Source organism: Peromyscus maniculatus, chromosome 11, assembly GCF_049852395.1.
Source record: "Peromyscus maniculatus bairdii isolate BWxNUB_F1_BW_parent chromosome 11, HU_Pman_BW_mat_3.1, whole genome shotgun sequence".
Taxonomy (NCBI): domain Eukaryota; kingdom Metazoa; phylum Chordata; class Mammalia; order Rodentia; family Cricetidae; genus Peromyscus; species Peromyscus maniculatus.
This window is the reverse complement of record NC_134862.1, coordinates 42,736,580-42,762,958: the sequence shown is the minus strand read 5'-3', so window position 1 is coordinate 42,762,958 and position 26,379 is coordinate 42,736,580. Positions and strand designations below refer to the sequence as shown.

The 26,379-nt window shown below is 52.8% G+C and overlaps 1 protein-coding gene and 1 long non-coding RNA gene across 25 annotated transcripts in view; one reads left to right on the top strand and one right to left on the bottom strand.

The window, feature by feature from the left end:
• Plekha6 (pleckstrin homology domain containing A6) overlaps window positions 1–25,831 on the bottom strand; it is a 139,162-nt gene extending 113,331 nt beyond the window's left edge. For 15 of the 24 annotated variants that reach the window (XR_013043251.1, XR_013043252.1, XR_013043253.1 and 12 more), the window contains exons 1-3: window positions 25,688–25,830; window positions 19,453–19,529; window positions 15,877–15,934 (exon numbers count right to left, since the gene is read on the bottom strand). Coding sequence is in view for 17 of the 24 variants with exons in the window: in XM_015986721.3 (XP_015842207.3) it covers window positions 15,877–15,934; window positions 19,453–19,529; window positions 25,688–25,770 (218 nt within the window). In the remaining 7 variants the exon portion in view is untranslated. Of the gene's footprint in view, window positions 1–8,116; window positions 8,355–15,876; window positions 15,935–19,452; window positions 19,530–25,687 lie in introns of those variants that run through there. The other 9 variants (XM_076547386.1, XM_076547391.1, XM_006993229.4 and 6 more) reach the window with 4 other exon arrangements.
• Window positions 5,159–9,362, top strand: LOC143267782 (uncharacterized). Its single transcript, XR_013043260.1, has 2 exons — window positions 5,159–8,132; window positions 8,291–9,362. It is a non-coding gene; the product is annotated as an uncharacterized LOC143267782 (long non-coding RNA).
• Window positions 25,832–26,379: the final 548 nt, after the last annotated feature.

The window sequence follows — 26,379 nt, the reverse complement described above, 5'->3', positions numbered from 1 at the left end:
GAGAATCTACCCTCCATCACCTCCCCTGAACTTAGCAAGCAGAAGGCATCAGGAGGATTCACCACACAAGGCCTCTCCTCCTCCTCTCCTTCCCGGACTGACTCCCCTCACACTGGGAGAACCAGGTCACCTCAGAGAAGCCTCCTTTTCTGCATCATTCTCCAACCCATCCCTTCACCCCCCAACAACAGACAAAAAGCAACCCAGTTCTGGGTACGGTCCAGGTCCTTCACGGTGAGATGACAATTATCTTTCTCTCTGTATAAAAAGAATCTATCATTGGGCATGGTGGTGCACACCTTTAATCCCAGCACTTGGGAGGTAGAGGCAAACAAATCTCTGGGAGTTCAAGGCCAGCCTGGGGTGCACAGTGAGACCCTGTTTCAAAAAAAAAAAAAAAAAAAAAAAGAACAAGAATAATAGCCCAGGACAACAGACTCAGTAGATGTGATGGTTTGAGTGTCATTGGCCCCCAGAGGCTTATAGGGGGTGGCACTGTTAGGAGGTGTGGCCCTGTTGGCGTGTGTATGGCCTTATTGGAGGAAGTGTGTCGCTGGGAGTAGGCTTTGAGGTTTCAAATGCTCAAGCCAGGCCCCGTGTCTCTCTCTTCCTGCTGCCTGCAAATCCAGATGTAGAGCTCTCAGCTCCTTCTCCAGCACCACATCTGCCTGCATGCTGCCATGCTTCCTGCCATGACGATAATGAACTAAACCTCTGAAACCTTAAGCCAGCCCCAATGAAATGTTTTCCTTTATAGGAGTTGCCGTGGTCATGGTGCCTCTTCACAGCAACAGAAACCCTAACTAAGCCAGTAGACCAGGAACAGTCTGTGAATCTGAGCAATATACCCATGTTGAGGCCCTGACTCTGTGACTTGCCTCTGTGACCCTCACAAGTAGTGTGACCTCTGAGCCTTGGTTACCTCACACATGGAAGCTGCAAGGTTCCAACAGGCAATATTCGGTGCAGAAGTTAAGAGAAAGACTGGGGTTCCTCACATCCTCACAGTGCTTCTCAAACCCCGTTCCATGACTCACGAGTGGGTGTGAATCAAGTGAAGGGTCAAGGCTATATTTAGAAGAAGGTGGCGGGGAGGCTTCCTGGAATACAGCTGGAAGCTGTGGCAAGCAGAGGTAACACACTTGTTACTGGAGCAGGATAAAGCGCATGAGCCTCCCAAACAATCCCCTCCTGGGTCACCTTTCAAACTTCCTTGAAGGCATCCTCCTTGTGTAACTTGCTCTCTGCCCTCAGCCGACTGGGATGGTAAGCTCCTGAGGGGTTGAGTCGCAACTCTAGGTCCCAGCCTCCACCCCAGTCCCTGCCACCAAACTGGGCTCAGACCCTGAAAGCAGGTGACAAGCTTGGGAAGCATCTACCAAAGAGAAAATCAAGGTGGAAGAGCGGACCCACTGTGGACTGCGCTGGTCAGGCAGATCCAAATCAGTCCCTCTGTTTTGCAGATGAGGAAACTATGTTTACAGGGGGAGAGGGGTGTGTGTGTGTGTGTGTGTGTGTGTGTGTGTGTGTGTGTGTGTGTGTGTGTGTGTGTGTTAGACTGAGACCTGTGTTTGCATGGCCCATGCCAGGAAACATACACAAGGAAAAGCATACATGGAGGCAGAGACAACCCGGCATCGTGTCCTGCTTTTCTCTGAGTTTCCCAATCAGTCCCCTGAAGGAAAGAGGAGAGGGCCGGCCCGGGTGCACACACCCGTCTTCCTCTTTGTCCCACCCTATCCTTCTCCATCTCTTTTGAGGTTGATCCCCACCCTCCAGCTCAGCACCCCCCTCCCCCAAATACCAGCTAACTGGTTACCCAGGCAACTCAGCTGGGAGGCTGCCAGTTACCGTGGCAACCCAGCATGGCCACCAGGCTGCCTTGCATAGGAAGGTCAGGGGACCAACCAGGCTACTGAGCAGCTGGGATGTTGCTGGCGGGATTGGCCCAGGCTAGGAGGCCTGCATGCCTGAGGGAATTAAGTTCCCGCTGTCTGGGACCTCTGTTTCCCATGAAGCAGTCTCCTCCAGTGAGGAGCATGAACCACATGCTAAAACCTCCCTGGTTCAGTCACCCAAGCCTGATCCTGCCAGCCAAGCCTTTTTTGTTGTTATTGTTGTTCTGTCTATATAGTCCTGGTTGCCCTGGAACTCACTATGTAGACCACTGGCGCCAACCTTTCAAATTACACGTGTTGTGTGTCTGTCTGCCTGTGTGTACGTATGCATGCGCATATCTCACAGGGCTAGCCGGCAACTTGCAGCAATCAGTTCTCTCTTCCCATCACGTGGGTCCCCGGTATGGAACTGAGATGCTGAAGCCGGGAGCAAACTCCTTCACTTGCTGAGCCTTCTCACCAGCCACCCACAGCCTTTTTAGAGCTAGGTCACTCTCATGAGAAACAGTCCCTCAGACCGAGCAGCCACAGGCTGGCTGTCATGCAGCCTAACTCGGGGTCTCCCACCCTCCTCCCACTCTGAGCACGTCCGGGAGTCAACATGCATGCAATGTGTGTGTCTCTCCATGCACATGCTGTCTCTCCATGAAAATACGGCAGTGATAAAAAACACACTAACCCCTCTGGTTTTACCATGCTGGGTCATGCTCTGGGTGCCTTGTGCAAAGTCTTGTTTCTTTTCTTTTTCTTTTTTGGTTTTTCGAGACAGGGTTTCTCTGTGTAGCCCTGGCTGTCCTGGATCTCGATCTGTAGAGCAGGCTGGCCTCCAACTCAGAGATCCACCTGCCTCTGCCTCCCGAGTGCTGGGATTAAAGGTGTGCGCAGCAGCAGCAGCCGCCGCAGCAGCAGCCGCCGCCGCCGCCGCCGCCGCCGCCACCCGGCATGTGAAGTTTCTTGGTTGATCCTTACAAGCATGTTGTCTCACGTTGCTGACAGAGCCACCAAAACTTAAGTCAAGGGACTTGTCCAAGGTCACAAAGCTAAGATGACGCCACATCTCTGTCTGTGAAAGTCTTTTCCTGTCAGGATTACCTAACCTTCCTAACGCTGCAACTCTTTAATACAGTTCCTCATGTTGTGGTGACCCCACACACACACCATAAAATTACTTTGTTGCTACTTCCTAACTGTAACTTTGCTACTGTTATGAATCATAATGTAAATATCTGATATGCAGGATGTCTGATCTATGACCCCTGTGGGGGTCACAACTCACATGTTGAGAACCACTGACCTAACAGGAAAGTCTATCTGGGCTGTGCTATAGAATATATCTACTTTATTCAGAACAATCATTTGCCCACCTGCCTGCTCCCTTATTAGACTGTGAATTATAAGATTCTTTTTTTTTTTTTTTTTTTTTACAACATTGTAGGACTTTGTCTCAGGGGGAAAAAAATTTCTTTGCAATCTAGGACCCTCTAGTACACAGTAGATTATCTCCTCTTAGAGAGGAGGATGTCAGAGGGACGGGAATCTGCATCCTATGCCTCCCTTGTGGTTCCAGCAAGTCTCTGAGCACTGTACCACGCTCCCGTCCATAACCCACCCAAACAGCTTTTGTGTCCTTTCATACCTGCAGCGAGGTAGCCCCAGGTTCAGGTGAGGCCAACAGGCTGACTGCAGTCTCCAGAAAGCCACTGATGTTCGTGATGACCCAGGAAACAAGCAAAATCAAGAAAATGACCTCAACCTCCAGAGCCGGGTTGAGCTTAACAGGGTAATTGCAAGCATTTGACTAATTAGAAGCAAATTGGCATTTGCAATTAGGGATGCATGATCCTCTCAGGTAATGAGTCAGACCGGGCAGACAGTGACTTCAATGCTCAGGCGAGGCCTCACCTTAACCAAGCACTCTAAGCCTGAAGAGCAGAGTTCCTGCCAATCCCAAGAAGGTACAAATGTAAACTAAAGCCTAGGACCAAACGCTTATCCTACAGGGCACAGATGTCTGTCTCCACACCGCCTGAATCCACACAATAATGACTAACATCCCCAAGTCTACAGAGATAAACAGGCACCTCCAGACCAACTGCCCCACGGCATTCCCAACAGCACACCCGTCTGGCTTTTGAGTGACTGCACAAAAACCGCAAAAATATTAGATCTCACTACTCATCAAAGCAGTTGAAATGGCAAAGAAATCAAATTATCGCCATAAAAGATGTTATCATAAATGGGCTGGTAGTCATGCCACAAATTTCTGTGTGTGTGTGTGTGTGTGTGTGTGTGTGTGTGTGTGTGTACGTTCATGTTTGTGTATGCATGAGTGTGGAGGCCAAAGGTCAATCTTGGGTATCTTCCTTTACTGCTCTCCACCCACTTTTTGAGATCGGTCTCTCCCTGAATCTGGAGCTGACGGATTTGGTTAGACTTGCTGCTGGCAATCCCCAAGGTTCCTCTTTCTCTCCGGTGCTGGTAACAGCCATACTGATGAGCCCTCATGCTTTGCACAGTAAACACTTATGAGTGAGCCATCTCCACTGGCCTGCGAAATGCATTCTTTAAAAAAAATTATTTGAAATTTAAAATGCTGGGGCGGGGCGGGGGGGGGGGGGGGGGGTCCTGAGTTTGTGCATGTGAGATCAGGTCCTTTTGGAAGTCAGAGGCGTCAGATGCTCCTACACCTGGAGTCACAGGTGGCTGTGAGCACCTGACGTCCATGCTGGACACTGAACTCCAGACCTCTGGAACAGCAGTGCATGCTCATAACCACTGAGCCATCTCTCCAGCCCTACAAAGTGCATTTTTTTTTTTTTTTGAGGCAAGGTTTCTCTGTATAGCCCTGGCTGTCCCAAAATTCACTCTGTAGACCAGGCTGGCCTTGAACTTGGAGATTCACCTGCCTCTGCCTCCCAAGTGCTAGGATTAAAGATGTGTGCCACCACAGCCCAGCTACAAAATGCATTCTTATACACAACTACTAGGAATGTAAGTAATTGCTTTTGCATACAGAATTTGGTAAACTTTATCCAAATATTTTAAAGTATGCAGCAATTTTATTTTTAGAAATGTAACCCAAGGGGGAAATATCATCGATATGTGTAATGATTGAAATATGTATATTTCATTTTATAATTGTTTATAAAAGGTGAAAATTTTGAAATAGGCACTTTAACATAAAGGTGAAAATTTGGAACAAACATGTAATGAAATATTAGGAAACCACTTTGGTGGTTTTTTTTTTTTCTTTTCTGGAGCTGAGGACCGAACCCAGGGCCTTGTGCTTGCTAGGCAAGCACTCTACCATTGAGCTAAATCCCCAACCCTGGAAGCCACTTTAAAATTTTGTAAAAAAAACAATAATGACATGGAAAATGCTTATATGACAGCAATATACAGCTGGCTAAATATTTTAATGGTTCAGGCATATTAGAACATACTTTTAATCCCAGCTTAGGAGGCTGATAGATGGTTGTGAGTTTGAGGACAGCCTGGTTTGTATAGCAAGTTCCAGGCCAGCCAGGCCTATAGTTAGACTCTGTCTCAAAACAAAAAAACAAAACTTTATGGCATATATGTATGCTGTCACAACAAATCTACTCATATGTTTGTGAATGAATTCTAAAAAGATACATCAACCAAAATGTTTGAAGCAGATACCAAATCTCTTTTCATGTTTCTATGTTTAATAACTATTTTAGTACAGAATAGAATTTTTGAAGTATAGACCATCATATCAATTCTGTGCCTTGAGGTTTATACTAAGGGAAAAAAATCCTAAATGCCAGGGGAGCATGGGAAGACCCTTATAAACAAAAACTGTACATATTGTGTTTATTTGTAAAAGGAAAATAAAGCTGACAGCCTAAAATGTTCAAAAATGGCTATGTGGAATACACTGCACCCACATGTAGACTATAAACAGCGTATTCAAAAGCAACACATTTTTTTTTTTAATCCCGTGTGAAAGAGAAGCCTGCCTGTTTTGTAAAGCTTCAAAGCCCCAGAACCAAAGGGTCTGACTCAGACAGGGGAATGTTCCCACCATGCAGGAAGTTGTTGTGAAGTAAGGAGGCTGGGTCCCCGGGAGTCCCCCAGGCTGTCTGAGGGCTCAGGGGGGCTTGGGGGGAGCAAGTACAGACAGGTTAAGGAGCGTCAGTGGCAGGGACACACACACACACACACACACACACACACACACACACACACACACACACAGCAAGAGTCTACCTGAAGTAGACTTCCCAACTTCCTACTCCCCACCTCCTCCCAGAAGAAGAAGTTTGGTTCTGAGAGCATTTTAACTAGAGAAACGTTCATGCCAGTTTGGCTGGCTATGCCAACCTCCTGCTTGGGCCTTGTCCCTCAGGCCAAGCTCTCACTGGTGCAGCCACCTTCCTCCTCCCCTGCCCCTGGGGACAAATGGATGTCCAGGGACCATCAAATGGGCTGCTGGGCAAGGGGTGAGAAAACAAGAGCATCAGCCACAGCCTACTCAGCTCCCAGTGACAACCCACCCCTGCCTGGGGTGCAGTCCAGGTCGGTCCTAGGAACCGAGAGTGCCTTTGCAAGAGCCCACCCCTGGGCGCCACTGGGCCTAGATGAGGGAGGGTTGTGAAGGCAGCCCTCCCAGGGCAGGCGCCGGGCTCCTCGATTTCCTCAGTAATTACTTCATTTGCACCGAGCAGGAAGAATCTAACTCAATCATCCAGGCAGACACACTAAATGTAATTATCTATGTAATGCGTCCTGCACCATAGCCTTCCTGTGGAAAAAAGAAAAAGGCAGCCCAATTGGGGGGGAGGGAGGCCCCTTTGTCTCCAGCCCACGCAGCACGCCACCAGGATTAATTACACACGGCGCTAACACGTTTATCACCTCGCCACCCGATGGGGAAACCAAGGGCTTTTAATAATTCATATCTGTGGCCCAGCACTGCGCGGTTGTGCGGAGACACAGAACCCTGCTCTTTTCTGCAATGGAAAGCTCTGCGTTTGTGCAGGTGCCGGGGGCTGCTCTTGCCACCGCTCTGGGAGCATTGCGCCCTGCTCCCCTCTCCCTCCGGCCGCCGGCCGAGGCTCGGTGACAGGGGCCCACCCCTCTCCGCCGGCAGGATGGACTCGGCTCTTGCCCAGGTTAAAACGCAGCTGCCCAGAGGTGGAGGGTGCAGCTGGACAGTTGCAGCCGCAGAACCCTCCCCACTTCCACAGGGCTCCGAGGTCCCGGGGTGGGGACCAAGCCGGCACCTGCAGTGCCCCGCAGCCATCTGGACAGGGGCTCTGGCAGAGGCGTGCCAGCCAGGGCTCCGCCCACACATGCTGAAGACCCGTGCCGGAGTGCGCCACTGGAAGATGCCAGATGGAGAGCGAGAGGTCTAGAGGGACTTGGGAAGAGCTGCCCAGTCCTGAAGGCCACCACTTCTTGGGACATTTACTGGGGACCCTGTCCTTCTCTCTCCTCCGCTCCCCTCCTCCCACCATGCCCTCTTAGCCCGCCTCTCTCTGCATCCAGGGTCTCCCACCTCTCACTCTCCCCGCCAGACTGGCCTGCAGGCTCAAAGAGCATCTCCCAGTAGCCGTTTCTCCCTCCTCCTCTTTCCCCTCTCCTCGCCCCTCCCCCTCCCTTGCCCATTGCTGGCCACTTCATCCCCAGACTCCTCACACAATAGCCCAGTCCCAAGGCTCTAAACAGCAGCAGCCTGCTTTCCCATTACCAACACTGCGTGTTCCTTCACTCTTCATCACCCCCTGCCCACATACCCTTCAGCAGCTACCTAAAGAACCGAGGATGCCCCCCCTGAGAAACCAAGAGCCTCTGACCCCTCCCGCTGAAAGAGAGCCTCCACCGACCTGAACCTGACCCCTGAACTCTTCCATCTCTCCTTCCTATAAGATTAGAGGTAGGGTGGGGCTGGACCTTGGAGGTTGGCAGCCCCAAGGCTGCCCTCTCCCAGGGACGCAATTCGAACGAAATCAATTCAGATGGTGTCGGCCCTTCTGGGGAATTCTGAAGGGGGTGAGGTCACAGAAAGGCTATAATTAGCATTCTCAGCATCCATGATCCCCAAGTAAGGCTGCCAAGGCTGAGGATGAAGAAGGCAGTTCACTGCAGTGCATGCAACCTTGGCCTGTGCGGCCATCATCGGCTGCCAGTCCTGCCCCAGCCCAGCCTTCTTCCTCCCACCTCTTAGATATGATGCACCTAAACGGACTCACCGGCTGGGCCTCGGAGGTGTGATCCCGCGCTGAGAGCGCCAAGTGCGATTCCAGAGGCACCCCTCCCCCAGCTCGGGCCAGCTGGGGTCCTCCTCCCCCGCCCCTGGGGACCCCTTCCGAAGAGCGGGGCACTGGATCTAATCTGATCTAATCAGTCATCCTTCCCGCTGGCAGGTCCCTGGCTCCGGGGAGAGGATGCTGTTGTGGTTACTGCAGGATCCAGCACCTTTCCCAGGCAGAAGCAGCTGGGCATGCTCCATCGGCTCCCGTGGGGATTTCAGGACCACGTGACTCTCCCTCCCCAAGCTGTCACTTAGGATCAGGAGTAAATAGTCCCCGGAAAGGTTTAACTCCATCCACACCAGTGACAAGCTGCTAAGCACCCTTGCAGCCCTCCCCTCAGAGAAGAAGGGGTTTTGGTGGGCGCAGCCTTCCCGCCCTCCCACAGGCAGGACAAGGCTGCCCCCCAGAGGGCATCTGGGCCTGCACATGGGTAAGCAGCATTTTCAGAGTCTTCCCATGGGAGACTGCAGAAAGCTAGAATTTTTTGCCCATGGGCTTGGCACTATGGTGGGGCCTCATGCACCCAGCCTGCCTTTCAGCTCTGTGACGGTCCCCATACAGAGGGACCATCTCCGGGTAGCAGGAGGGCTTTGCTGGAATCCTGATGCTTCCATATCCCCAACACAATGAATTTAAAGGAAAAACATTAGGGGAGAGCTGGGACCCATTTATAAAACACCAGGATCCCCTAGTCTTCAACCCAGACTGGTCTCTGGTGACCTTGGATGAGGATGCTAGCCACGCCCCCAACACCTGTGTTCTGCATGCACTATTGACAAGCTTTAAACAACAAGGCTACAGCCCCATTTCTGTGGTAAACAGTCAGTAGCCTCCCCCTTCTCTCTCCTCCACTGTGCCTCAGCTTCCTTCCGTTGACATCACTCTGGGAAAGCAGATTCTCTGTGACAATGGATAAGTGTGATGGATACCTTGGTTTCATAACCAGGATCAGAAGGGACTGGGAGTGATTTGCCCTTAACTTCCAGGGTTAGCATCTCAGCTGCATCCTGGACACAATGCTGGAGACTATACTATGGAGGTCACTTCTGAACTTAGAAATATCCCAAGAAGCAGGAATTAATGTCAAGTCCCTGCAAGGCCCCACCCACATGATAATTCTATCATTATTTGTTAATGGACTGTCTTGAATGAAAAAAAATATTAAAAAGCAGCCTGGGCTGAGGATGTGGGCTCAGTTGGTTGAGTGCTCATCCAGGACACATGAAATGAAGCCCTGAGTGAGTTCAAAATGAGCACCCCATAAAATGTGGTATAGGCAAGAGAACCAGAAGCTTAAAGCTGTTTAATGAGTTCAAGGCCAGCCTGGGCTACAGGAGACCGTGTCTTAAAAGAAAGAAAAAACAAAAACAAAGGAAGCAGAAAAGCAACCCCTCCCCACTCAAACCTGAGTGAGTCTCACCACATTGTGTACAGAGCATCCCTGTGTAAGCGTCATTTTTACCACCTGGAGCATTTTCTTAAAAAACAAGTCTACTTTAGAAGGCACAAGAGAACACTCCCCCTCCCAGCACCCAAGAAGAGATAGATGAGGGGAGTGGGGATATAGGGGAGATTTGGTGGGGTAGAGTCAGGGGCCTGGGGAGGTACCTGAGGGATAATCCTCATCCCTACCCAGAGCAGGTCAGCACACAGCAGCCCAGGCGCTCTCTTGGGAGGGTTTCCCTCTCCTCCCCTCGCTAGATGAGCTGCCAGGCTGGTCCTCAATGACTCAGGGAAAGCCTCTCTGCTAAAGGGGCAGGGAAGTTGTGAGGAAGGGCCCAGCGCCAGGCCCGTTCACCTGCCCAGCTCTCCAGGACTTGGCAAGGATGCCTGGTACAGGTGGGGCCCGTGTCGGCTCCGAGTCGGCTTCTAGGCAGCCAGAAATGAGGGGCTCTTGGGGAGACTCCAGCCTTGAGAGGTTGATGGAGCAAAGTAGGGTCGGGAAAGGGATTCCAGGAGGCAAGAGGAGAAAAGAAGAGGACAAGGATCTCAGCCCGCCTGCCGCCATACCATCTCAGGCACACTGGAGAGGGCAGCCAGCAGACAGGCCTGCTGGGCGGGTTTCCTCTTTGGCAGACAGAGGGCCAGAGCTCCAGACAAAGCTCTGCCTCACCTAGAAGCCTGAGCCAGGAGGGTGGCTGCTGCTAGGGGACACAGAGGCCCCAGGGGGTAGGCGAAGCCAAATGGATGACTGGGCTGGGCATGGTGCCTTCCTGCTAGGGAGCAAAATGGGAGATATGTACAAGGGCTTATGGGGCTGGCAGGACGGGGGAGGTAGAGCTGAGAAAGCAAGTATTCTTTGCCAAGTCTAAATCTTTCCTCTGTTAGCCCAGCTGAGAAGCAAACTGCTCCTGGGAAAGGCTGAGGAGGAGGCCTGAGGAAGGAGGATCCCCCCACAAAAGCGCCTCTGTGGTCCTCCTGCCTTCCTGCTCCAGGTCCAAGCTCACCTCACTCACTCTTCACAGCCCTTCAAAGATCATCCCTATTTCTCACTCCCCACATGGTCCTGGTGGTCACTAAACTGATGGACTTAAATGCCTCTCAGTGCCTAGCTCTCACCCAGAGAGAGATCTTGGCCACCCTGGCCTCGTTCACTCAGACCACACCATCTGGGAATCAGGGGGATGTCGGATGGATAACTCGGGTTCCAGACTCAGCTCCACCCCTGACTAAAGCAGCACCTTTGCCCTGGGCACTTGACTGCTGGGCCTCAGTTTTCCTCATCTGTAAATGAGGTTTGTCTGCACCCCAGATCATCCCTTGCCTTCTCTGCTTATCTGTCCCATTCTTTCCTGTCTCGAGTGACATTTGCCTTTCTCGGGACAGAGCTGACAGGTCCACTCTGCCAGAATTGCTGCCCCGTGGCTTCTCTCGTCCATCCTGTCCAAAGGACAGCAGAACAGTTCTTGGTGGCTCCACCTTAGGGCCTAGAGTGTCTCCTCTGGGGACCCTCAGGCTGAGGATCTGCTGGACTCTTGGTGACCTGCACAGCCTCTAGTGAACTACACAGGCTTGAACACCTGTGGCCAGAGCCCTGGCTTCTGCATGTCTGCCTCCCAGCAATCCCTGGTGGACCGGAGCAGCTCCTCGGTACACCAGAGGTCCAAGAAGGTGTCCAGCTGCCCACTTGGCTCCTTCCGGCAGGAAGTATTCAGACCAGAACAGGAAGGAGTGCTCGGGGCTGGGCGGGGCTCCCTGGGTGGAGGAGCAGCGAGCGTTATCAGGGTGTGGGCCACCTCTCTGCCAGCGCTCCTGCCCTGACAGCTCTGGAGGGAGAGGCACTCCTGAAGACAGAAGAGACCTGTTTCCACAGCAGGCTGCTAGTGAAGGAAGCAGGAGAGCGGGGCCAGACTTCGTATTGGCCAGCTTTCACGCAGCTGGCTCAGAAGTCCACCAGACCCACAGTAACAGAACCGCAGGAAGGGATAGTCAAGACGCCCCCTCCACCTCCCACCCCCTACCCCCCAGTTCCTGGCAAGTGCTACAGCAGTGGATCACCACCCACCAAACCCTTTTGAAGGGCCTGGTCTGTGGACCAAGTGTGCTCTGCTGCCCTCCTGTGGATAGTGTGGTAAGTGCACACAGGCCCACCATGAGCTCTAGCCACCAGTGTCTCTAGCCTTTTCTCGTCTCACATCCCCTCCACACTTGGCAAATGACACATTTAAAACCTCATCACACTGAAGCAATACATCAGTAGCAGGTGCCATGAGACCTTGCCTCCCAAATACCATGAAGGGACCGGCTTCACGAAATACAGTTATCAGACTTGCTAAACACCCAGCCCAGAGAATGTCACTATTTGCTCCTTGAAACGCCACTCTCCATGCTAGAAGAAAGATCTCCCCAAATTGTCTGAACATCCAACTTTTTTTTAAAATTACTTCTTGAGATCCAGGTGTGGGGTCTTCATAGTTTCTACTTTACCTCCCAATCAAATGCCAGAAGCCTTAGTGAGACTTGACTGTTCATAGAAAATAAGGTGTTCAGGAGTCATTAATTCGTTGGTGTGCTCATTTGGTGAGGGGCGTGAAGCCCCCAGGCACCAAGGATGCTGAAGGCAGCTGCGGCATCATGGTAAGAACACAGCAGTGAAATCACCCGCGGCAACTCCTCCCGGGTTGGATTTCTGTACACTTCTAGACCGCTCAGTTTCCCTACTAGTTGCTAAAACAGAGATGACGGAGCCTCCCTTACCAAAGGATCAAAATGAGGTGATGTAGGAAAGCCCTGAGCTCTGAGAGGGCCTACTGCTGTCGCAGGCTGTGGACATTTCATCATAATACACACAGACAATAGTGTCTCTCTCCAGACGTCACAGGCATCCCTGTGTCATCCCTGCCCCATGAGGAGTCTCAAGGTTCTCAAGGTGGCCCCGGAACAGCAGGTCCCGATCAGCTGGAAGCCTGTTCAACCTGAGAAGTCAAGTTGAGCGAGGAACTCCAGGGAAGGCCAGCAATCTAGATTCCAGAAACCCTCCAGTGACGCGGGTGCGTACCAGCGATGGAGAATCGCTGACGGAGGAAAGCTGGTATGTGTGGAGATAAACAATTGTGATGCCCAGGGGCTTCCCCACAGAGGAGAGCAGGGAGGGGCAAGGAGATCGGTCCTCACAGAGAGGGAGCAACGTGCACAGAGCTTCCCCAGGTGGAGAGCAGGTGTAGGAGGAGGGGACCCCAGAGTCTAGTGACTAGGAGGCAGGGCTGAGAGGACAGTGCGGAACCCCGTCAGGACGCCCTGGACAGGCTGGAAAATGGAATTTAGGCCTTACCCTGTAAGCAATGGAAATATGGGAGGGTTTTAGCGGAGAAAGACACGAACACCTTATATTGGGGGTTGGGGGGAGCATTCTTGCAGCATTCTGACCAGGGGCGGAGGAAATCAATGGAGAAGCTATTAGAAAGGTCTAGGTAGGGATGAACTCAGGCTGTGGCCTCAGGGATGCTGGGAACTCGGCAGCTTATGAGAGAGGAGGGGTGATGGAGCTATGGGGGGGGCAGGGAAGGGAAGGTGAGGCTCTCCGCTGTGGTGGTCTGCCCAGAAGAGGGATGCAGAGGAAACCATTCATGTCGGCACTCACTGAAGGGAGGGGCTCTGGAGAAAGTTGCAGAGGGTGTCTGCAGCAGTAATTAATTGAGCTTTTATTTATATCCTGTTTTTTCCCCACCTATCCACCCATTTCAGTAAATCCTGGGTTCCTACAGTGTGGCGGAAAGATACAAGGCTAATGGAAAACGAGATGAGGCTTTTCTCAGAGATTGCTCAGCACCAGAATACTACCAAAAGGTAGACAAGCTGACACTGGGCTTGGCAGCGCTGTGCCTGGCACGGGTTCCATCCCCAGTACCACAAAAGAACCAACTGACAAGTAGGAGCCAGATACCCGGGCACAGGAGGAAGAGAAAGCGCTCCAGACAGAGGGAACGGCATGTGCAAAGGTCCTGCGGTGGGTCTGGGTGTGGTGTGAGGAAAGGGAAGAAAGGTGAATGTCAGCATAACACAGCTGTGGGAGAGAAGGCCACAGAGGTGGCAGGGCACCCCATCTTAGGGGGTAATTGTTTTGTTTTTCGAGACAGGGTTTCTGTGTAGTTTTGGTGCCTGTCCTGGATCTCGCTCTGTAGACCAGGCTGGCCTCGAACTCACAGAGATCCACCTGGCTCTGCCTCCCGAGTGCTGGGATTAAAGGCGTGCGCCACCGCCGCCCGGCTATAGGTGGTGATTTTTTTTTAGGTTCCTTTTTATTATTTTAAATTATTTGTCTGTGTGTGGGTATGGGCACATGAGTCCCCTGGGGCTGGAGTTACAGGCCGCTGTGAGCCGCCTGATGGGGGTGCTGGGGGTCACTCTTGGGTCCTCTGGGGGAGTAGCATAGGCTCTTAACTGCTGAACCATCTCTCCAGCCTCTCGGCGGCAAACTTGAAGGATGAATGAGACGAAGCAACATGAGTAAACAAACCCACAACTGGATGCTCACCAAACAAATATCAAGATGCTGTTCCTAAGAACGGGAGAGGCAGAGGGTGTTTCGGTGAAGCCAGCACTGGGTGTACCCCACAGACAGAGGCTTAGCTGTGGAATCACGTGACAACGAGCAATTTCCAAAGAGGTCATGTGCAGAAAGGCTTTTTTTTTTTTTCCTTTAAAAATATAGTTACCACTGCCGGGCAGGGGGGGGCACACCTTTAACCCCCATATTTGGAAGGCAGAGGCAGGTGGAACTCTGTGAGGTCAAGGCTAGCCTGGTCTACATAGCAAGTTCCAGACCACTCAGGGCTAACTAATGAGACTCTGTCTCAGAAGAGGGGAGGTGGAGGAAAGATGACTCAGTGGTTAGGAGCACTGACTGATTTTCCAAACGACCCAGGTTCGAGTCCCAGCACCCACGTGGTGGCTCACAGCCATCTGTAACGCTCCTGGGAGATTATTGCCTCTGCACACATGTGGTAGAGACACACATGCAAGCAAAACGCCCATACACATAAAGTAAATAAATAACATATATCTGGTCAATAATCAAGCTGATGTCTGTGCTGGCTGGTTCTGAGGCAGGGACTGAAAAAAAAATGACACCTAGTTGTCCTTAGGGGTGAACATTTTTTTAATTGTTGTTATCATCATTATTACTATTATAATTATTATAAGTAGGAGGAAGAGTACTGAACCTCACAAATGCTAAACAAGTGTCCACCACGGAGCTGTATCTCCCTAAGTTACCCAGGCTGGCCTAGAACTTAGTATGCAGCCTAGGTGGGCCTTTAATTGGGGATCCGCCTGCCTGTCTCCTGAGTAGCCAGGATTACAGGCCAGCACCACCAGGCCATGATAGGGATGAGGATTTCAAACAAAGGAGAGCTTTCCTTCCTCTTTAGAAGCCATGGCTCTCTCTGGCAGCGACAGCACCCCTTCTCCAGGGTAGTGGGCACTGGGACTCTTTGGTGGCTGCAGAATACAGGGGTGGTTCGGGCCAGACGCCCACAGGCTTGGGCACAGAGAGTTTCACTTCTGGCAGGAAGCTAGACCTGAGATGTAGAGACAGACAGACAGACAGACACTGAGTTCCAGGAAATGAGTCCAAGTGTGTGGCTGTGGACCTCCAAAACTGGAAGTCGCATCCTCTGCCTGCCTGCCTCTAGCCAGGCAGTTCCCAAGGCTTACCCTCAGCCACTCCAGAGTCAAGACTCAATGCTCACATGACCGGGCCAATCCCTTAGAAGAACAAGATCACCTCGTGTCTCAAGGGGCCACAGAGGCCCATCCGGAAGAAGAAGAGCAGCTGGGCCCAGCCTTGCCATTGCGAGCCTGTTTCCTCCCAAGAACTGCCCCCCTCCCCCCGCATTCCACACCCCACCTCACACCTCAGTGCCCATCTCTGTCCCCTCAACTCCTGCCTAGTTCGTCTATGACGGTCTCTCCTACACGTGAGACGAGTCAGTCATTCTGCTGGGTCAGCCCAGCCCAGAACGCCGCGACCCCTACCACAGAAACCTTTCTGTAACCGACGCTAGTCACAGGCCAAATGACACATGCCTCTCGGTGTCTCTGGCCACCCACAGACCCGGTGGCTGTACCTAAGGTGATATACCAGATCCTTCAGCCACCTCCCTTCCTAGGAGGCATCCATGACTAAGAGGAAAGCCAGACCAAAAGGTGAGGTTAAAAAAAAAAAAAAAAAAAAAAAAAAGAAGCGATCTACTCACTTGATGAAGTATACAGCTCCTTCCGGGGTTGAATCCATCTCCCAGCCCTTAGGCAAACCTACAAGGAAGCAAAACCATAACTTGAGAAGTCCGGGAAACAGCTACTCTTCTCTACCCCGGAGCCAGGGGCCTGGAATGGCAGAAAAACTCCAGAGGAAGGCCCAGTGTCCAAGCAGCCAGTGTACCTTTCACAACTTCCTTTGTCTATTATTTCTAACATCCAAGCCTTCATCGATGAGGAGAGAGAAGACTGGAGATAGAGGGGTCCTCTGGCAACGAGCTCACGAGAGAGCAAGGCAACAAAACGAACCACTGCTTGACGGAATTTCTCATTTACCCCCCAGACCTGCTCTGAGCATCTGTACTGGGCCACCTCTAGAGCCAGACCCTGAGACACACAGCAGGGAACCCACAGATGCTTGTCCTGGAAGGTCCTCAGGGTCCTCTGATCCTCTCATCACAGAGGTCAAGGCTGGTGCCAAGAGTGGGTGGCCCCAGGATTCAAAGGTCCTTAGCACCCAAGATCTAACTGGGACACAAGTCTCTGAATGCCAGGCCAGTGTTAGGACCTCCAAACTACTTTGCCACAGGCACTGAGGCCCTGGGAAACAGGTCTCAGGAAACAGAGACTGGCTTTTGAATTTCAATGGCATCTCTGCAAAAAAAAAAAAAAAAAAAAAAAAAAGTAACCACAGAGAAGCTCAAGAGGTCAATGGCAGAATCACTGAGGAAGGTGACCTTGGCCAGGTGGCACTATGGACACCATCTCCAGAGAGCCTGGTTAGGTCCCGATTCACCTGCTGTCTCAGGGTTACTACTGCTGCGATGAAACACCATGACCAAAGCTACTCGGGGAGGAAAGGGTTTATTTGGCTTACATTTCCATGTCACTGTTCATCCTCAAAGGAAGTGGAGGCAGGAACTTAAACAGGGCAGGAACCTGGAGGCAGGCGCTGATGCAGAGGCCATGGAGGGCTGCTGCTTACTGGCTTGCTCATCTTGGCTTTCTTACAGAACCCAAGACCACAAGCCCGGGGATGGCACCGCCCACCATGGGCTGAACGGTCTGACATCAATCACTAATTAAGAAAATGCCCTACAGGCTTGCCTGCAGCCCTATCTTATTTGCAGACATTTTCGTAACTGAGCCTTCCTCCTCTCACATGACTCCAGCGTGAGTCAAGTTGACATCAGACTGGCCAGCACACTGCTCACGCCACCAAAAGAGACATACTATCCAGGTCCCACCTTCCCAGCACAGAGATTTCCCCCACCCCACAGGAGAGAACCTTGAGAGAATCTACACCAGCCAGGGCCAGTGGTGATCACTCCTCTTACAGGGAGCAGGAGGCCCCTGGCTGACCTATTGGAAAATGGGAGCAGATTCTCTCGGCACTCACTGCTTCTCTCTTGGTCAGTCCAAACGCCTGCCTGGGGCAGGGGGTTTCAAGACACAGCCACCCTGTGCTAGTCTGACTCTTGCATTGTCTTGCCACCTGCTGCAGGTGACACACAGAGCAAAGAGCAGGGCCTGAGTCCGGGGGAGTGGCTGGCCCGGCTTGGACCCATCATTTTAGTCCCTTGTGTTTATGAAGATCCTGTGTTTCCATTATTGCTGCCGTTTCAGCAGAATGAGACGGTGGACTCGGCTCCTGGCCCCTCAGGAACGGGCCCAGAGGAATGCCATACCATCTCAGCAGCTGCCACTCGGTGGGGTGTCCCTTCTCAGACACGTGCGGCCCCTCTACGAGTCTATCTAATGTACAGTATGCAATGTACCGGGGGTCAGACCAAGAGGGAAACTGAGGCCCAGAGAGGTTAGTCAACTTGCTTGAGGTCACACAGGAAGTGTCTGGGCCGGGGTGTGAGTGCTGGTCTGCCACCTCCAAAGCCTACATTGCCTCTGTGTGGCTCCATAAATGCTACTTGTTCCCCTCGGTCCCCGTGGGAGGACGCTCCCATTCAGAAGGGTGTGTGTGTGGGTTGGCAGCCTCCCTAAGTAGAGGGATCCCCATTGGGTCAGAATCATAAATAATCCTGCCACTGTGATGTGCTGGGAAAGGGGCCAGGGTGGTTTCTGTCCTCTGCCTTTTCCAGCAACTTCCCTCCACACTGCCCTCTCTGCCCGGGCAACACCAAGAGCGCTTATGTTCCTGTCCAGGCGGAGTGCCCACTCAGGCAGCTGCCCTCCCAGCAAGCTTCGGGGGCATCTTAACTCCTTCCCAGCCTCGGACAGCCAGTCAGGCTGCCACCAACACGGAAAGAACTGTCCCCCGGGCTCTTGAGAACCTTCTAAGTCCAACCTAGGGCGATGCTGCCCTCAACTAGAGCTGTTGAGGCCTTGACCCAGCACAACCAACCAGCAGAAGAAACCAGCTGTGGCACAGCGGCAGGTGGTCTCACTTCACTTGAGTTCGAGACCGGACAGTGGCAACTGCAACTCCCCCCACACACACACCTCTTGGGGTGCCAGCTTTTTTTTGCATGGCGCTTGCTTGCTACCACTTTGTAAGGTTTATAATCCTCTCCCATTTACACAGATTAGAAACCGAGTCCCAGAGGAGCCAAGCCCCTGCCCACGACTAAGGGCAAAGAGAGCCGCCGCCGCCGGAACTAGGTCTCTGCACCTCTCAATGTGCCTTTCACCATGACCCCACTTCACTTATTAGCCAGGTGGCCTGGAGCCAAGTAGTTCCTCTCTGTCCTCCACTTCCTCCCCTAAAATGCAAAAGTTGCACTCCACGGTCCCTGAAGCCTCCTTCAACTCTGATTCCCCAGGCAAGATCTAAATAAGTAAGTAGGCTCAGGCCAGGTCAAACCTTGCCAATGAGTCCAGCAGAGCTAGCTGCGCCCTGTGAGTGACGGAGGCTGGTGTCTGGCCAGGTACAGGCTGTGAAGGGCCAGGAGACTGTCCCCCAGTACTGTTCCTGCCCCCCTCCCTTCCGGCCTCTCACCCTAGAGGAAGGTCTCTCATTCGCTCGCAGCCCCCCAGGCCTCCAGGCTCTCTCCTCCTGTAACCCTGGCTGAACTAATTCTCCAGCTGTGTCTTACGTGGCGTTGGCCTGTACACACCCCACCTTTCCTACTAGCCTGGGAGACCCAAGAGGGCAAGGAGGAGACCAGTGTTAGCCTTGGCCTCTTTCTTCTCAGATGAAGGAGTTCCACCAGCCACCAAGGGCTATTTGCATTTAAATTGATTGAAACGACTTCCAGTCCACTGTAGACAAACCACATTCCCATTGCTCACTAGCCCACATGGCTAAGGACAGCTGTATGAAGTAGCACAGATGGAAATCAGTCCAACTTAGCATGGAGCACGGTGGCTGGGGTCTGCCCAGTCCGGAGCCTCAGGAGAGCAGCAACTTTCAGGTCGATCTGCCCTTTAAGATCTGTGGAAATGCACCCCTTACAGGTGTCCTGTTCTACTCCCCAGGGGCCGTCCGGAGGCTAGGATGAGTATACCCAGGGCAAAGGAGAAGTTAAAGCTGGTCTGGGGCCAAGAGTTCCTGTGATCAGCTCAAGCTGTCGTCTCCTCATTAACTGCACAGGTTACAACTGCAGGTGGTGACTCCTTACCTGGGCTGGAATTGTATCCACTCTGGATGGGTGAGTCCGTACCAGGGTGCACCCAGCTGGTTGACTTCTCCTCATCACTATGGGAGGACCAAAAAGAAGGGTCAGGTTCACAAAAGGCTTCCTGGAGCAGCGCTCTCCCCTCCTGAGATGGCCATGCCCACCCTGCCACGCATTTGTGTGTATTCATATCTGCAAAGCCAACCCTGATGCTGCAGAGGTGAGCAGCATCTAATTGTGGCTTTGAAGAATCCACTGGTCCAGCAGGAACACAGACAACGCGTAGACACACCGCGAAGCAGCAGGAACACAGACCAGACCCCGGGTGGAGGCTGCAGGTGCAGCGCTACCACAATGGAAGGAATGCCCCTGCCCTTGCCCAACTCACTGAAGAGGCCACCTGAGAGTGACCACGAGGACCTCTAACAAGCAGCTCCTCAGGTGGCCTCTGTGAAGGTGGTCACTGTGAAGATTCCCTGCATTCCCTTCACGTAAAAATATCTCACAGAAAGTTGGGTGTGGCGGCACATGCCTTTAACTCCAACACTTGGAAGGCAGAAGCAGACAACCTCTCGGAGTTGGGGGCCAGCCTGATCTACACATCGAGTGCCAGGCCAGCCAGAGCTACACAGCATTTTGAAATGCTGTCTCAAAAAATAAAAAAGGGCCAGGCGGTGGTGGCGCATGCCTTTAATCCCAGCACTCGGGAGGCAGAGCCAGGAGGATCTCTGTGAGTTCCAGGCCAGTCTGGGTTACAGAGCGAGATCCAGGACAGGCACCAAAACTACACAGAGAAACCCTGTCTCAAATAAATAAATAAATAAATAAATAAATAAATAAATAAATAAATAAATTTTAATTAAAAATAAATAAATAAAGATCGAGGACGGAGCTATAGCAGAGAGCTTGTCTTGCATGCACAAGGCCCTGGATTCCACCCCCAATACCAAAAAGGAAAAAAAAATGGACAGATTTTGAATCTGAGGTTCAGATAAGTTATGTAACTTGCCCAGGTCACACTAGAAAGTGACGGAGCCAGAATTCAGACCTGCCCACTGCCCATACCCCATTTGCTTCCAATATCTTACATCCAGTGAGGTGGGCTCCCCAACACTGTCGATCTGAGGGCACAGGAACTCACTCACGGGTTTTCTCCAACCCCACCACCCAAGGAACACTAATTCTTCCAGATGTGTCCCAACATGAAGCTCCTGCCTGCCAGTTGTGGCCATTTCAGGATGGACAAGGTGGGGGTGGGGGTACTGACATGCATAAAACCCACAAACAGTCTACTCAACTTTTACTGTAGTAAGACTGACAAGAAACTGCGTGCGTGCGTGCGTGCGTGCGTGCGTGCGTGTATAAATTAATGTTCTGATAGATGTGAAGAACACCTTGAAAACTGCCACCAAATCAAGATAGTGAACCCCCAACTCTGTGTGCCCCCTTGTGCGTCCTGACTCCCAGCCCTGTCTACCCTCCTGGGTCTTCCTATCTCTCCCTTTCCTCTCCCCCTCTCCCCACCCCCAGCCACACCCATGTGCTTTGGACACACACAGAAGGAATCACACAAGCCAGACCTCTCTCTCTCTCAACTTCCTTCCCTTTTCCTTTCTTCCACACTGTTGTGTCAGTAATTCACGAATGGCCCTTTGCCAGTTCATGAAGGGTGCGCCCGTGTGCCCACCCACTCCCGTGAGACGGGCATACAAGTCGTTCCCAGCTTGGGCGCCAACACAAGCAAAGCTGCTGTGAACATCTGTGGGCTCTGAGGGGACATGTGCCCTTTTATTTCTTCTTTTGACTTCATTAACTTTTGTTTGTTTTGTTTTTCAAGACAGGGTTTCTCTATGTAACAGCCCTGGAACTCACTCTGTAGACCAGGCTGTCCTCGAACTCACAGAGATCGGCCTGCCTCTGCTTCCCGAGCGCTGGGATTATAGACACGTGCCACCACATCCAGCAACTTCATTAATTTTTCTCTGCAGCTGGACACCTGCTGTACAGAGAGACTCTCCAACTCACCCAGCCCTCTATTAAGCAGAGAAGAAACTAAGTCACAATTCTAGTGACCTCTTACACTCCGGAGTCACTGGCAGGAGATGGCCTCTAACAGTGGGGCCTTGGGTCTGGGTTTGTGCTGGTTAGAAGCCAGAGAAGAAGGCCAGGAATGTTAAGAAGACGTGAGGGAGCCAGTGTCCTCAGCCTCTTATGCTGCGGGGACGCTCCTCTCCTCTCCCACAGTTGCTCTCCCCGGACTTCCCCTCCATCCCCACATCACCTGGACGCCGCAGATCGCCCCATCACAGGATGGCTTTTCCACCACAGCCTTCAGCTCCCTCTGTCACCTCCCCTTGTCAGCCTGGCCCAGAACAAGGCGGCTGGGGTTTGCCTGGCCTTAGGACTGATGGGACAGCTAGACCTGGGCTGGCGCCACTACAAAGCCAGGCTCCGGGTAGAACTATGTCCTTCCTCAGGGCTGTCAGTGGGTAGCCACTCTAGTTCTAGGGCCTCCCCCACCAGCCTTGAGCCCCAGCCTGCCTCGCCTACATACCCTACCACACTGCACTCTCTACAGCCCGTTACTGAAGAACAAGTCAAAACCATCAGGTTCCCCCGAATATCTGCCCCGCCTGCAAACATACTCAGTTCCTCGCCTACCCTTTCATTCCTGTTTCTACACTGGAGAAGTGAGTCTTCTCTCCTCTGAGGCTAATACTCTCCTCAGGCTATCTCCGTACTCTTGCCCATGTTTTATAGCCCCTCATCTATGGAGAGCGCCAGCCTGAATCATGAAGTGCATCTCCCTGTGGCACGCAGCAGCCTCTCCTCGGTCTCAGGCGGGCACAGTTCCCCATCGCCCTCTCACTGACACCTTCCTCCCCCTCCCACTTCCTCTCTGCACCCTCCTCAATCCAGCATCCCTCCCGGGAGAGCCTTCCCGCTCCCCCTGCTTGCCGGCATCCTGCTCACCGATGCCCATTATTCTGGTCTCTGTTCCCAGCCTCCCTGAACCCACTCTCCACTAAGGACAGCCCTCCCACACAGCAGCCACTTCCTAACCTCTGGCCCTTTGGGCTTTTCTGCTGTGTTGATTTGACCACTATTGATCATTGCTTCCTAATTCCTTCTCAAGCTCTGCGTCTTCTCTCTTCTCCAATCCCAGCGTTGCTCACCTCTGACCCTCTTGGTTCCTAATTCCTTCCCAAGTTCTTCTCTCCTTAAAGACTGACGCTGCCTGGCTATCTTTCTGTCCCCTTGCTCACACTCTGGGAGGTCCCACCTCTGCAGGGCAGCTCCTAGAGGACCCTCTTAGCCCAGACTTATCTCAAATGCCAGATAATGCTGCTACACAACCCTATGGGCACACAGGGACCTCAAGTTCAACATTTCACCATTGAACTTATGCCCCCTCAACATACACACGAGCTGGGCTCCTCATCTAGTCTTGATCTCCACCAATCAAGTGAGACATTATGAGGTACCTCTTCCCTTCCCCACATTCAGCCATAGGGGCATTCTTTTTGTTGTTATTGTTGTTCTTGTTTTCAAGACAGTGTTTCTCTGTGTAGCTTTAGAGCCTGTCCTAGAACTTGCTCTGAAGACCAGGCTGGCCTCAAACTCACAGATATCCGCCTGCCTCTGCCTCCCAAGTGCTGGGATGAAAGGCGTATGCCACCACCGCCCAGCTTTTTAAATGAGTTTATTTTTTTAATAATTTATTTGTTTTTATTTTAGGTGTATTGGCGTTTTGCCTGCATGCATGTCTGTGCGAGGGTGTCAGATCTTGGAGTTACAGACAGTTGTGAACTGCCATGTGGGTGCTGGGAATTGAACCCAGGTCCTTTGGAAGAACAGTCAGTGCTCTTAACTGCTGAGCCATCTCTCCAGCCTACACACACACACACACACACACACACACACACACACACACACGCACACGCACACGCACGCGCACGCACACGCACGTGCACGCACACACACACACACACACACACACACACACACACACACACAGGGACACTCTTAGAGATGCTCCTCTGCTCTCTCACTTTTCAGCTCCATTCTCCCCCGCTTCCGCTCAGGCCCCAACAGCTGTCTCAGACTTCCAGCCTGCACAGCAGTGTCCTAGCCACATTCTATTCTGCAGCACCCCACCTACATCTCCCAGCCCTCACAGCTGCCCGAGGGATCCTCCTGGATGCAGATCCTGCAGTGTCCAGCCCTGGGGTAAAGTCGCCTGTAGCTTTCTGTCTCTTGCAGGATAGAGTTGCAACCCCTTGGCTAACATATTGGGCCTTGCTCGTGCATTCCTGCTTTTCTGTCCTGTTTTCTCTGCACCCCCCCCCAGAAGCTGCCCCTCCATCTCCACTGTAACCCAAGAGGGTTCCAGGTACCTTTGCCTCCAGCCCACCCTGCCTTTCTTACGAGACCTCCCACTGCCCAAGGCCACTGTACTCTTCCCTTCCTGTTCAGCTTCAGTCCGGCACTTATTCCGAGGATAGCCTCCTCAGTCTCCATCTTAGTTTCCCTCCTGGGTCCCATAGGCAGCAGCATCACACACGTAAATGCCTCCCCAGTATACCATGTTATTCCGAGATCTCTCCACCACCTTACACGCAAAGCATGTAGCTTATTGTTTTTATTTTTGTATTGGTGGAAAGGGTAAAAAGCTCCATGTGAGACTGTGCAATTAAAGGGAAGACTGGGAGGAAATTGGGAGGCCAACTCGGGGTCACCACATCAGGAGCTCTTAAGGATTCAGCCCATTGGGCTGTCTCTGCTCAGAATAGAAAGAGGGGTGGGATGGGGAACGGACGACTCAGGGATCAGTCTTTGCTTTTTTTTTTTTTTTTTTTTTTTTTTGAGACAGTCTTACTATGTAACCTTGGCTGGCCTGGAACTCAGAGATCCCCTGATCCAAGGTGTGCGCCACCACACCCAGCCCTGAATGAGTCTTTTCAGTAAGCTCCCCAGATGATTTCTTAGTTTGTTTGTTTGTTTGTTTGTTTTGAGGTACAGGCCCTGCTTGCTCTCAAACTCTTAGGTCAAGTGATCCCCCTGCCTCAGCCTCCTTAGTAGCTGGGACCACAGGCACACTCTACCACACTTCACCTAGACGGTTCTTAGAGGTTTTGCAGGTTCAAGCCACTGAGGAAAGCGGCCCTCTTTTCAATCCTGGAGTTCTGTTATGGAGGATCCCTAACCCAGGGCCAAGAACTTTCGTGAAATGACTGCTAAGATAGTATAATTCCGCATCAATTACGATAAACAGTGGTGATAATGACAAAAGAAAAGTGCTAAGCAAGTGTGGAAACAGAAACCCCAAACAGCATCCGTGGATGCGGCAGCCCCTGGAAAAGAGAAAGTGGGCTGGGGCTGTCCCTGCGCCGAGGGGTCCTGTCCGGATACTGTGCATCTCTCCAGACCGTCAGAGGTCCTGTGCTAACCATGCTGGGGCGGGGGGCTGCCCCTGTGTTCCCTTCAGCCCTGATGTTCTCTGAGTGGCTGTCTTGAGGAAGAGGAAGCTTGTCAAGTGTGGGAACAGTCCAAACTGCGGTGCTGTCCACACTTGCTATATATCACGGGGAGATTTCTTGCCTGGCAAAGGATGACTGTTAGAGAAGCCAGCCAGAAAAGGGGCCAAACAGGGCCACTTTGCTATAATGAGATTATGCCACAGCCATTTGGTTTATGAAATTAATAGAACGGTGCTAATTTATCACTGAGAGCAGCAAAGAATGCTCCAAGCCTCGGGCTCCTGCCTCCTTCCTGACCACAGACCCAGGGAAGCAGCAGGCAGGGGGAGGAGCTGCCGGGCTGAGGGCTGGAGTCTCGCAGAGAGCAGGTGGCAGAGGCAGGGGCGCCTCATACGCTGTCATTTTGCCCAAGTCTGGAGGGAAGAAGTCGCCTAGCTTCCTTTTAGTGTAGGGAGCTGGGAAGACTCCTGCAGCGGGGTGCGGCGGCCAGGGGAAGAGGCTCAAGGCCGCCTCGCCTGCCCTGCCTCTCTCCGGCTCAGGGAAGGAAGCCTGTGAGCCTTAGCTGGACTTTGACCCATTGAGGAAAAGGCGGGAGTCACATTCAAACAGGTATCTTGATAAACTTATTAGTCACCCCCACTCCCTCCACCACCACCACCACCCCAGCCTGACCCCCAACCCTGCCACCGTTCAAGTCCGACAACTTTTAAAGAAAAAGTGGAAAGGGGTGGGGGGTGGCGAGAAAGAGCACTACATACTTGATGAAGAAGATTCTCCCGCCGCGGTCCACTCCGTAGGTCCATCGGCCTGGCAGGTCCAGCCAGTCGATCTCATCGGCCATCTCGGTGTCCTCGCAGCCCCTCTGGCTCTCCGCGCCCGCCCCCCGCGCCAGGCTGGCGCCCCCCCACTTTCTGCGCCTCCTAGAGGCGGCGATGGGGGAGGGGGCCCGGTGTGGTCCGGGCGCACCTCCCGGTCCCCGGGGCGATGACTCCGGCCTCCCGCGGAAGGCGAGCTGGCCGCCCAGCCGGGGACGGGCGGGCACTTAACCCTGGCGGGGCCCGGCCCCAGACACCTCCTGCCTCCTCTTGCGCCCCGGAGCTCCGCTTCAGACCGGCTCCTGAAGTTCAGTGCTGGGCAATTAGCGCGGTGAGTAATTAGGAGGCTCCTGCCGCCGCGGCTGCTAACGGGCAGCGCCGGCCTCCGTCCGCTCCCGCCAGCCGGCGCGCCGCCGGGGAGAGGCTCTGCCCCGGAGCCCGCAGGTTGCGCCGAGGTGCGCCCCGCTCGGCTCGCCGCTCCGAGCCTGCACTTGAACTGCGGGGCCGGAGGCGGGGCCTGGCTGCGCCGCCGAGGACACTTCACAGCCCCGGGATGCGCCCGCAGCCCCGCGCGGCCCGGGAAGCAGGCGCCGAGGGCGAGCCTCGAGTCACGCACGGCGCAGAAAGGGGGAAGT